General features: G+C 35.9%; 1 protein-coding gene across 1 annotated transcript in view; it reads right to left on the bottom strand.

Moving 5' to 3' along the window:
* PRKAR1B (protein kinase cAMP-dependent type I regulatory subunit beta) overlaps window positions 1-12,939 on the bottom strand; it is a 264,107-nt gene that overhangs the window by 45,027 nt on the left and 206,141 nt on the right. The window contains exons 8-9 of the mRNA XM_001367311.4: window positions 12,784-12,844; window positions 7,589-7,710 (exon numbers count right to left, since the gene is read on the bottom strand). Of these exons, the coding sequence (XP_001367348.4) occupies window positions 7,589-7,710; window positions 12,784-12,844 (183 nt within the window). The remainder of the gene's footprint in view (window positions 1-7,588; window positions 7,711-12,783; window positions 12,845-12,939) is intronic.

Below are 12,939 nucleotides of genomic sequence, written 5' to 3'. Positions count from 1 at the left end.
TTTAATCACTTTGAGAATAGTATATTTCACAAACTAGGCCCTTGACCTAGCCGGGAGAAGGCCTTGGGTCTCAATAACAGGTGACTGGAGAGTTTTTTATATTGTCCAAATAGAGTTATTTATTTCCTGTTCTTGAGACTATAGAATTTTGAGTAGCCTCATGTCATTTGATTTTAAGTTTCATTAAAAGAAGTCTATGCCTTTCATTATAATTTTTTTATTTTCTGGGTAATATTCCATGAAAAGAGGGATGGCTTTATTCTTTGTAATTGTATTCTGAGCTCTCCAGTACACTGCCTGGAACATGATAGGTGTTTAATTAATGCTTGTTAATTGATGGATTAATACAACTAGAGCTGACATTTATTTGGCCCCTGAATGAATTACGAAGCATTTTAACATACTATCTCATGTGATCTTCACAACCAGCCTTGATCACGGCCCTTTTTCACTGTTGTCCGTGAGGGGCTGGAGTGGGGAATCTTTAATATGAGCCATAATAGGGCCAAGAAGTTCACTTTGGCAAAGGTGATGGCGACCACCAAGAAAGTAGCTGAGTTGGAATGGTATCAATTCTAAGTCAGGGTCCTTCTCTGAGATTCAATTTATACATGGAGAGAGAAGCATCTTGGAATTATTTATCAATTTGCAAGGCTCTAGTTAGAGAACTAAGGGAAATGTAATATAGTGAGGAGCAATCTGCAGAGAGGTAACAGAAATATTTAAAAATTGATTGCCCAAGGATGGCTGGGGTCAGTGTTTCCTAAATTTGCCTTGCCTGTGCAGGGCTGATCATTCTAATTCACTACTAATGTCTAGCTAATATCAGAAAAGCAAATATTATCATTCTCATTTTCCAAGTGAGAGAGCCAGGTATTGGGAAACCTAAGATACTTGTCCAAAATCACATAGAAAAAAGATGGCAAACTTTGCACGGTTTTCAGAATTGTCTTATCCTCTCCATTATACCACACTATGTGGATACACAAAAGAGTATAGATAATAATTAGGTGAATTTGCTAAATTCTAAATGATAATAGCTAAGTGACTAAAGTTACTCAATTTGCAAATTTGTTGCTGGTCTAGAGCCTTACACTGTTTTCTTTTTTGGGGGAACAGACATGATTTCATTGGCATACATATATATAGACATATGTATCTATATTCACATGTATAACTTTCTATGTGTATCTGTTATGTGTAAATAGGTAGCTAGCTATCTATCTATCTATTTAGAAATCCCAGTTAAAAAACTCTACCAATGACTGTCACTTATTTTTTAATTTATGAACTTCAAAAAGTTGCCTGGGGCACTGAGAGACTGAGACCTGTGGTGAGTCCCCCAATCTGTATTAAAGGTGAGACCTGAGTCTAGGTCTTCCTGATTTCAAGGCTGGCATCTATCCACTCTTCCACTCTCTATTCAAGGCAATCTATTCACTATGCCACACTGTATTCTAGGACCTCATTCACAGTAAATGTTTAAATGCTCATTAAGTTGAACAAAATTTACCAAATATCTACTAATTGTTGGGTTTTTTCTTTTTAGTATTCTGCACAATTCATTCATCTGTTCCTCCTCTTGTTGATGAAAGCATTTAGCAATAGAAATATTCCCTTAAGGACTGCTTTGGCTGCATGCATCCCCCATAGTATTGGAACTGATTGCCTATATGGCAAAAACTGTCCTAGGAGCCAGAGGAGACATAAAGAATAATAAAACATAGGCTCTGCCCTTACAGAACTTATAGTCTGGTGGAGGAGATAGTATACACAAATAATTATAGCACAAGGTAGAATGAAAGAATGCTAAAAGAAATATGGAGGGAGCAGTTAGGTAGCTCAGTGGATAGACATCCAAGTCTGGAAACAGGAGGTCCTAGGTTCAAATTTGATCTCAAACATTTATTAGCTTTGCAACTTAACCCCAGTTGCCCAGCCCTTATCATTCTTCTGCTTTGGAACTGATACTTAGTATTGCTTCTAAGATGGAAAGTAAGGGTTTTTTTTTTTTTAAGGAAAAAAATGTGGGCAATGTATTCTGATTATTGTCAAATACTGGGGCAGTGTCAACAAACAGCAAGGGATCATATTTGGCTAAATCTGCCATTTGAAGAAAGGAGTCCATGCTTTGTAGTTTCTAAAGGGCAAAGAAAATGGTTTCCTTGGGGAATGTCTTCAAAAGGCTGTGTAGACACACCCATCAAGAAACTATTTCCTAACTTTATAAAAATATTTTGCAAGATAAAAATACAGGTTCCTTAAAATTCTAGAATAAAAACTCCAGAAATATTTAAAGTTAAATCATGGCCTTCGCCCTAAGTAGCAATTACAAAAACCCTGCCTTTCCCATAGTCTGTCCACAGGATGGATTATTATATTTTTGGAGGAAATTCAAGGCATCAGTTTTCTGAGTTAACTCATTTCATGTCATAGCTGAAAGTTGAGAAAAAGTCAAACAAATTTTTCTCTTCTCCAAATTTTACTTCTCCCCTTGAAGAGAGGGGTGAATTTTCCATTTTGGACATAACTAAATTCTGACCAGAATTGTAATATGCCTAAGGCTAATTTTTTTTTCTTTCTTCCCTCTCCTAGACTAGATTTTCCCACCAATAATAGTAATTTTAAATTTATTTGTGTTGAATGAATATCCAACTCTAGGGATGTATAACATTTCTCAAGATTTTTCACCCTATATTGTCCACACCATCTCCAATTAAATTTAAGTTCCTTGTGGGCAGGAACATGCAATACTTCATCCTTGCAACTACTTTGTCTCACATCTTGTGGGTACTTACTGAATGCTTATGGAATCTTCCCTTCTCGTCTTCTCTCCTCTTTCCCTTTGTCTTCCTCTTTTCAGAATTCCTTTAATCTTTTTTTTTTTAAGTGGCTATGTATGGGCTCTTGTGAGTTTAAGTTAATATATTCTCCATGACTCCACACTTCCCTCTCACTCACAGATAATTCTATTCCATACAATTGCCATTTCAAAATGTCAGCATACATTTAGTCAAGTAGTAAAAACAGCTTGATTATTCAGGAACTAATGATCTAGTTTGAGAATTATCCAAATCCATTGCCCCCTTTTTCCTTCTCTTTCCTTTCATCCTTTTAGGTATTTCACTCCTCATTAACACCACCAACTAGAAGAGAAGCAGTGGAAGAAAAAGGGCAAGAAAGTTCAAATCTCTTCATAGTGGCATACATTAGCATCCAATGGGGAAAGTATAGTAGAAGATAAAACAAATAAGATTTTTTCATCAGTGGAATTTCATGATTCGTAAAATGTATACACAAGTATATATTATAATGATTTTAGTCAGTGTTTTCAAATGAAACTAAAAAGGTTAGCTATGTTGGATTCTTTAAAGGTCTCAGTCATTTTTTTCTTCTCCAAGAATATTGGTGCTGAATTTGGTTGTATTAGCCAAATCTCTTGGTAGAATGACTAATGATTTATACTTTCATCCATTTGATCTATTAGATACTAAACCATCACTTTCTAAGTGCCTATTATGTGTAGAGTCCTTTGCTAAGCTGAAGAAGCTTGATCTTTTGTTCTTACAAATGAACTTTATGTTTTTTTCTAATTCAGTGAAAAAGTTTTTTGGAAGTTCGATGGGTATGGCACAAAATTAATAGACAATTTTGGTAGGATGGTCATTTTTATTATGTTAGCTCATCCTATTCATGAGCAGTTAATGTTTTTCCAATTGTTCAGATCTAGTTTTAGTTGTGTGGAAAGTGTTTTGTAGTTGTGTTCACATAGTTTCTGTGTTTGTCTCAGCAGATAGATGCCTAAGTATTTTATATTGTCTAAGGTGATTTTATGGGATTTCGCTTTCTAATTCCTGCTGCTGTGCTGTATTGGAGATCTATAGAAATGCTGATGACTTATGTGGGTTATTTTGTATCCTGCAACTTTGTTAAAGTTGTTGATTATTTCCACTAGCTTTTTAGTTGATTCTCTAGGATTCTTTAAGCAGACCATCATATCATCCACAAAGAGTGTCTCCTCATTGCCAATTTTAATACCTTCAATTTCTTTTTCGTCACTAGTTGCTACTGCTAGTGTTTCTAGTACAATGTTAAATAATAGAGGTGATAATGGGCATCCTTGTTTCACTCCTGATCTTATTGGGAATGCATCTAGTTTATCCCCATTGCAGATGATGTTGGCTGATGGTTTTAGATAGATACTGTTGATTATTTTTAGGAAAGACCCTTCTATTCCTATGCTTTCTAGTGTTTTCAATAGGAATGGGTGTTGTATTCTATCAAAGGCTTTTTCTGCATCTATTGAGATAATCATGTGGTTTTTGTTGGTTTGCATGTTGATACAGTCAATTATGTGGATGGTTTTCCTAATATTGAACCATCCTTACATTCCTGGTATAAATCCTACCTGATCATAGTGAATAACCCTCCTGATCACTTGCTGGAATCTTTTTGCTAGTATCCTATTTAAGATTTTTGCATTTATGTTCATTAGGGAGATTGGTCTATAGTTTTCTTTCTCTATTTTTGACCTGCCTGTCTTTGGAATCAATACCATATTTGTGTCATAAAAAGAATTTGGTAGAACTGCCTCTTGACTTATTATGTCAAATAGTTTGTATAGTATTGGGATTAGCTGTTCTTTGAATGTTTTATAGAATTCACTTGTGAATTCATTAGGCCCTGGGGATTTTTTCTAAGGGAGTTCTTTGATGGCCTGTTTGATTTCTTTTTTCTGATATGGGATTATTTAAAAATTCTATTTCTTCTTCTGTTAGTCTAGGCAATTTATATTTTTGTAAATATTCATCTATGTTGCCTACACTGGCATATTTAATGCCATATAATTGGGCAAAATAGTTTTTAATGATTGTCTTAATTTCCTCTTCATTGGAGGTGAGGTCCCCCTTTTCATCTGATACTGCTAATTTGCTTTTCTTCTTTCCTTTTTTTAAAATTAGATTGACCAGTACTTTGTCTATTTTGTTTTTTCAAAATACTAGCTTCTAGACTTATTTATTAGTTCAATAGTTCTATCACTTTCAATTTTATTAATTTCTCCCTTAATTTTTAGGATCTCTAATTTGGTTTTCTTCTGGGGCTTTTTAATTTGTTCTCTTTCAAGTTTTTTGATTTGCATGTACAATTCATTGATCTCTGCCCTCCCTAATTTGTTAATATATGAACTCAAGGATATAAGTTTTCCTCTGAGTACTGCTTTGGCTGCATCCCATAGGTTTGAAAGAATGTCTCACCATTATCATTTTCTTCAATGAAATTATTAATTGTTTCTATGATTTGTTCTCTGATTTTGGAGAATCATATTATTTAATTTCCAATTGATTTTTGATTTGGCTCTCCACGTACCCTTACTGATCATTATTTTTATTGCCTCATGATCTGAAAAGTTTACGTTTATTATTTCTGCTTTTCTGCAGTTGTATGCCATGTTTTTATGACCTAGTATATGGCCAATCTTTGTGAATGTACCATGTGCTGCTGAAAAGAAAGTGTATTCCTTTTTGTCCCTATTTATTTTTCTCCATATATCTATTAACTATAATTTTTCTAAGATTTCATTCACCTCTTTTACCTCTTTCTTATTTATTTTTTGATTTGACTTATCTAAATTTGATAGTGGTCGATTCAGGTGAGACTACTATTTTTTTTTTAAACCCTTACCTTCTGTCTTGGAGTCAATACTGTGTATTGGCTCCAAGGCAGAAGAGCGGTAAGGGCTAGGCAATGGGGGTCAAGTGACTTGCCCAGGGTCACATAGCTAGGAAGTGGCTGAGGCCAGATTTGAACCTAGGACATCCTGTCTCTAGGCCTGGTTCTCAATCCACTAAGCTACCCAGCTGCCCCCTAGACTACTATTTTAAAAGAGAACCTAGTCATACTTTATTTCACTCATTACTTGACTCTCTAGATGACCTCTTTTATTCCTTCACAACTACTTTCCCTACTTCCTTTAATTTGCTGGCTTCTCCAATCAGAGTACAAACTCTTTGATTTATATCTTACTTGTTTGTATTGGTATCCTCAATGCTTAGCACAGTGTCTGGCACAGAATATGGCTATTAATAAATGCTCTCTCTCTCCTTTCTTTTCTTGCCTTCTCCCTTTCACCTCTCAAAAAAATACACAAGAAACTGAATCATAAACATTAAGAATAACAGGAGTTTGTTCTAAATGCCTACCACTCTAGACTTAGCTTATTCCTTCACTTACTGAATACAAAGTTACTAGTTACTAGAGGATTTTAATTCTTTTCTCCAAAAAGGATCAGGCACCTCCTAAAGAAAAAAAAAAGATTTTCTTATCCATCAGATCATGTGTGGAAAATTAGTAAGATGCATAAAGTTACCAAAAGTTTCTTTTCCTTCCCCTGCCCCCTTCTCAGGGCAGCTGCTTTAGATTGAGGGCAAGATATGGAGAGAGAGAGAGAGAGAGAGAGAGAGAGACAGAGAGAGAGAGAGAGAGAGAGAGAGAGAGAGAGAGAGAGAGAGAGAGAGAGAGAGAGAGAGAGACAGACAGAGACAGAGAGAGACAGAGACAGAGACAGAGAGACAGAGACAGAGAGACAGAGACAGAGACAGAGGCAGAGACAGAGGCAGAGACAGAGAGAGAGAGAGACAGAGAGAAGGCAAGGAAAGGGAGAAGAGAGGAGGAAGGAAGGAAGATTCCCCCCAAAACCACACCAAACCCCACTTTTCTTGTATCTTTGTCAAGTGACATGTGAGTGTCAGTGTGGTATAGAGAATAAATAGAAAAGATCTAGATTCATATTTCAGGTCTGCTATTTACTATCTATCCGACCTTAGGTTAAGTCTTTTTTCTTCTTTAGATGTCGGTTTCCTCATCTGTAAAATGATCAATAATATCCCTTACATTTCTAGAACCTATAAGCTGCCATTTTCATAGTTTTGCAGAGAGGGAAGATCTAGGTTCAGACCCATGATTTCATTGGTATAGAGAACTCCCAGGAATGAAATACTTCTCCAGCAGTGCATCATATAAGTTAGATGAGAGGATCTAACAAGAGGTTGGATGACTTATTCAAGATCACACAAAGGCAGGACTTAAGCGAAGGTGTTTGTAGCTTGAGGCTAGCTCTCTATCCACTATGCTACACTGCCTCTCTCTTTTTTTCCCCAGAAGATATTTTAGTTTGTCTAAGAATTAAAGATATTTCCCTGGGGCAGTTAGGTGACTCAGGGGATAAAGAGCCAGGTAAAATCTGGCCTTAGAGACTTCCTAGCTGTGTGACCTTAGCAAGTCACTTAATACCACTGGCCCAACCTGTATTGCTCTTCTGCCTTTGAACCAGTTCTTCATATTGAATCCAAGACACACGGTAAGGGCTTAAAATTTTTTTTGGAAAAAAAAAAAAAAAGACATTTCTCCTTCTGCACATACTTACATATAGCTTTTTATCATTTCTATTTGAGTCTACTAGTGGCATCCATAAATGCCTATTCTCCCTTCCATATCAAGCACATAGAAGGAATATATGACAAGATTTGTTTGATCATTCTATTGTTTGTAAGAACACCACCTAAATGCAACCAACATACACAGGACTCACCTCCGTAATGATGAAAAAGTCATCCCCTGGTTGTCCCTGAACCACAATTTTTTCTCCATCTTCAAACTGGGCAGTTTCCAGTGCATCAGCCACTGTCAGTCGTTCCCACTTATCCAGTGATTCTGAAGATTTAGAGACAATAAAACTTTCACGATGGAAATATCTGATTTGCTATGGAATTCAGTCACAAGGGATAATGGCAAAATGCTTCTTTTATAACTTTTAGCAGTTGCAAAACCCAAAGGCAGGCTTTTTTTCCACCTTTTTTTTCCCCTTAGAACATTCTCGGAAAACATGAAGAACACTAGCTCTGCAATGATTAATCTTTGCAGGGAGGAAAGAATGAATAATATACAAGGACACAAAAGTCACAAAAAATGAATTTTCCAATTCTTTTGTACTTGTAAGGCCCAGATAGGTTTTAATTGACTTGGATGCTTAGAGCAAAGGATTAGAATTTAGTCTTTAGCAGGTAGATATAGTTTAAAAGCAGCCGAATGTTCTCAAAAAAGAAATTAACTTTACACAAATATTAAAAATGAAGATGGAGTCTATGGAACAGTAAGTCAGTTTCCGAAACAAGTTACTTTCCTTATCTTCAAAAGAAAAGGGTAGCATAAACATTTGCATGCAATGAAATTATATCCAAGTACAGTAAAATTCATTTGATTTCATTATTGAAGCAACAATTCATTAAGAAATGCCATTAAAGGGGGCAGCTGGATAGCTGGATAGTGGATTGAGAACCAGGCCTAGAGACGGGAGGTCCTAGGTTCAAATCTGGCCTCAGCCACGTCCTAGCTGTGTGACCCTGGGCAAGTCACTTGACCCCCATTGCCTAGCCCTTACCATGCTTCTGCCTTGGAGCCAATACACAGTATTGACTCCAAGACAGAAGGTAAGGGTTTTAAAAAATATATAAAAATAAATGCCATTAACCATCACAGAATATGTAATTGTATTTCTGTAGCAGTTATATACTGTTGTTTGGTTTTATTTGGTCCTGAGCTATGATTTAATGAGTGTGGCGCATTCTTTCCTAAGGTAGAAACTCCCTCCACCATGTGAGATGGACAGAACATCTGTAATTTATAATCTTAGAGTTAGGTTCAAGTGACTGGCTCATAGTTACACAACTAATATGTGCTAAAGGCAGATTTTGAACCCAGAGCTTCCTGACTTCAAAGCTGGCCCTCAAGGCACAGTGGATAGAGTACCAGGCCTGGAACTCAGAGGACAAGGGTTCAAATGTGACCTCAGATACTTCCTAGCTATGTGACCCTGGGTGAGTCACTTAACCCAATTACCTAGTTCTTGCTGTTCTAAGACAGAAGTTAAGGGTTTAAAAAAAAGAAGTTTGCTCTGTATTCATTACTGCTCAGACTACATGTCTTGAATATTAACCATTGTAAAACCCTTTAAGATAAAAAAAATGAATGTGCTCATTTTTATCTTGTAGCAATGTTTTAAAAAATTCAAGATTCCTTTACTCTGCTTCTCAACAAACTACCTCTCCCAGCACTCTACTCCCTCCTTCTCCTCCTCCATCATCCCTACCCCTATTGAATAAACACAATCTCCTCTTTTATAAGAAAAGAATAAATGCTTGATTAATTATCCAGCTTCCCTTTGGGGGCAAAGACATTTTTATTCAACTCTGGCCTGTATTTATCTGATGTTACTTATTTAGGGCAGCTGCTAAAAAGAAAAGGTAAAGCAATGTATTTAGAATTGGGTTAATGGGGTAATCTCTTTTTGCAATATTGAGGGCTGGTAAAGAGCTTTCAAAAGCCATACCATGGCACAAACAAGGAAAAGATGAACAGCTGGTTTCTATTCAAGAACCTAAACAATTTTGTAGTTGTTGTGCAAATGAGCAATGTCATTTCAATCAAGATTATTTTTTTAATGGGGGGAGGGGGAAGCTACTTAACCAATTTGCTTCTGTTGTGTACAACAGTACTCAGTAATTCTGAATGCCAAAGTACTCAATCATGCCCAAATTATGCAAGAACACCTTGAGAAAGATGTTCATTCAAAAGACACTTGAATTATTTAATTGCAAACTACAGTCTGTGCTTTTTGGGAAAAGACTTAAGAGAAAATGAACAAATCTGGTATTTTGGTGCAAAAATGTCTTATTTACTCTTAAAATTAAATAGCCATTTCCATGTTTGTAAAGAACCAAGTAGCTTCACAGTTATGATGTTTATTTTCCAGTGTCAGAAGTAACAGGTTTCAATTGTCATGGAAAAGTGGAGTAGAACATAAATATGGAAACAGAGAGCTTTATTCCTTCCCAAATAAATCACTGTATCATTGAACTGGTGTGATGAAATTATAAGAAAAGGAGAATGTCTCACCAAATTTATTCATGTGAATTTCTCAAATACCAAATGAATTTAAGGCTATTCTTTAAATACACTGCTGTCATGTTGGGCATTTTTTCTTTCTTTCCTTTTTTCTTTCTTTCCTTCTTTCCTTCTTTCCTTCTTTCTTTCTTTCTTTCTTTCTTTCTTTCTTTCTTTCTTTCTTTCTTTCTTTCTTTCTTTCTTTCTTTCTTTCTTTCTTTCTTTCTTTCTTTCTTTCTTTCTTTCTTTCTTTCTTTCTTCCTTTCTTTTCTTTTCTTTTCTTTCCACTTTCAACCTAAATCTAGAAGAACATTTCCAAATAACCAAGGCCCTAAAGGCTGACAATCTGCTATATTTAGGAATCTCAGGACGAGACCACATCAACAATCTGAGACTGAAAAAAACTCAGTTTTGTTTTTTAAACCTTCTTAGATTCAATACTGTGTATTGGTTCCAAGGCAGAAGAGCAGTAAGGGGTGGGCAGTGGGGGCTTGTGACTTGTGCAGGGTCACACAGCCAGAAATTATCTAAGTTCAGATTTGAACCTAGAATTTCTCATCACTAGATCTGGCTCTCAATTCACTGAGACACCCAGCTGCCCTGAAAATTCAGTTTTTAATGCATTTTTTAACACACTTTCAACATTTCAGCGATGAGGTAATACATGATAAAGGCAGGTACCCCTTAGTTTAGAAAAGTTCCTTGGCATAATTTGGCATAATTGGCATCCTGAGTTTTGGAAGTTAAATCATGTTCAAGTTTAAAGGAAACCAAGGATGGGGAGAAGGGGAAAAAACACTTATATTTGGCTCAAAACTAAGCATTGTTAAATTATTAATTTAATATGAAGCTCATCACATTCAGAATTTACATAATTGCTGATTACCCAAAGAGGGGTGGACAGGATTTCAATTACATTTCCAAGAGCCTTCTCTTCTCTGGCATAGGAATGAATGGATGCAACAATAACAAAAGGCAAATTTTCTTTTCACGAAAGTGCTACTCCAACTTTCAAAGCAAAATAAATAAAATTCACCATTTTGAGTAGAACTTGAGCATATAGTCTGAGAGGGAGACTTGCCAATCAAAATATTAGCAGAATGCTCCTTACACAGGAGAGCTTTTCCCTCTATTGTCCAACACTGTCCATTTAATGATCAGGCTTTTGTTCTCTCAAAGGTGATTGATCAGAGAAGGATTAGGAGTTGGTTGTTTTTCCTACTAAAGGCCATCAAGAGACATGTCCATATTTTGTGGCTATCACATTAATCAAAGAAAAAACAAAATCCCAAGACATGAAGTTGACCAGATGTTTCAAGAATGTCTGACATGAGTATAAAAGCTAAAAGATTTTACAAAGAAATAAAAAGGAGGGCCTCTGCCCATTTGGCACTTGGGTGTTCATTACTTTATTGCACCTTTGTGTTCAGAGTAGTTATAATAGGCAGTTAGGATAGGAGAAAAAGGCTTTGGAGTCAAGAATATCTGGGTTCAAATCCCAGCTTTCCTACTTATTAGCTTTTGTTATTTAAGCAATCTGAGCCTAAATTTCCCCATTTTTAAAATGAAGGGGTTGGATTGGATGGCCTCCGAGGTCTCTTCCAGCCCCAGACTTAGGACCCTCAAATCTTCTCTGCTAGAAGGAGACTTTCACATTTCACTTGGAAGAATCCAGGGAGCTGGAAATTTCATAATTTACAGTTAGCCACCTTTCTAAATGTTTTTTACTGCAAAGTAATTTGCTGTGACAAAGTCTCAGTTAATCAAAATGGAAAAATTTACAGTTAAAGTAAGAAGAAAAGCTCACTTTTGGTCTAAGGAGCTATCTCAAAAGCAGATGGGACATTGGAATAACAATAGAGACTAGGCAATAGTCTGGTTGTACAAAACATCTGTTTATTGCCGAAATGCAGGACTAACTTGGTAGGCTGGATTTCCAATTTGCATGGATTTTCACTTGGAATTTTAAAATTGGAAGCCTTTTTGCAGATTGTCTAAACCAGTGGTATCAAACCCAAATAAAAATGGAGTGGTATGCTGATGCAGAAAAGCACAAATGAACATTATCTAGGTTGTATTATATTTTAATTTTGTTTAACATTTTCAAATTACTTTTTAATTTGCTTCTTTTTCCTAGCTGCTTGTGAGTTTGATATCTCTGATCTAGATAGCAACAAACTACTCATAATTAGAGTCTGGCTTAATTCTCCGCATCCGCCCCCCCCCCACCCCCCAACTCTCATAAACAAAAATTTTGACATCCCTGGAGTTAAATTGATGCATAAGAAGATATCAACTATATTAGATCTTTAATGCTAATATACTTAGACATATAGGTAGTTACTGGATAACACTATATGAAAAGGATTAGAATCTCACCTGAGAAGTCATTTAGCCTTGCTTTCTGATTTTACAATTAGAGAAATTGAGTCCCAGAGAATATGTAACTTTCTGAGGTCACATAGCTAATAAGAGGGGAGAGAAGATTTGATCCTACATCCTCTCACTCCATTCAATGATCTTTCCCATTATGCTACATCAAGGGAAGGAAAAAGGGGTGGATTTGAGAGAACAAATTAAGAACAATGAAAATAACTGAAAACCTATCATCAGAGGAAATCAAAAACCCTTGGGAGTGGAGGGAAATGATCTCCCATTTGAAAACCAAAAATAAAATTACTTTCAAATTATGACACCCAGGTTCATTATCAAATAATTTTCAGACAGAATCAAGTATATAAACTGTTAAGACATTTAGAAGTTACAAGGCATCAATGAGAGAGTCATCTAATAATTCAAGTGACCATGCATGTCAGAGATTGCAATAAAAAAAAGGCAACTCACCTAAGATGGAGACTTTGCTCAGGAATTCCTCATACATCTTCCGTTTTCTCAGAGTGCTGCCCTGTTTAAGAGAAAGGGAAATATAGAGGTGTAAAGAGATAGGGCATCATTTCTAATATTTTGTAACTTATTAAAGCATGTTTTGATTTTTTGCTC

Source organism: Monodelphis domestica, chromosome 7, assembly GCF_027887165.1.
Source record: "Monodelphis domestica isolate mMonDom1 chromosome 7, mMonDom1.pri, whole genome shotgun sequence".
Lineage (NCBI taxonomy): Eukaryota > Metazoa > Chordata > Mammalia > Didelphimorphia > Didelphidae > Monodelphis > Monodelphis domestica.
Note: the sequence above shows the minus strand (reverse complement) of the source record. Positions and strands in the feature narration are given on the sequence as shown.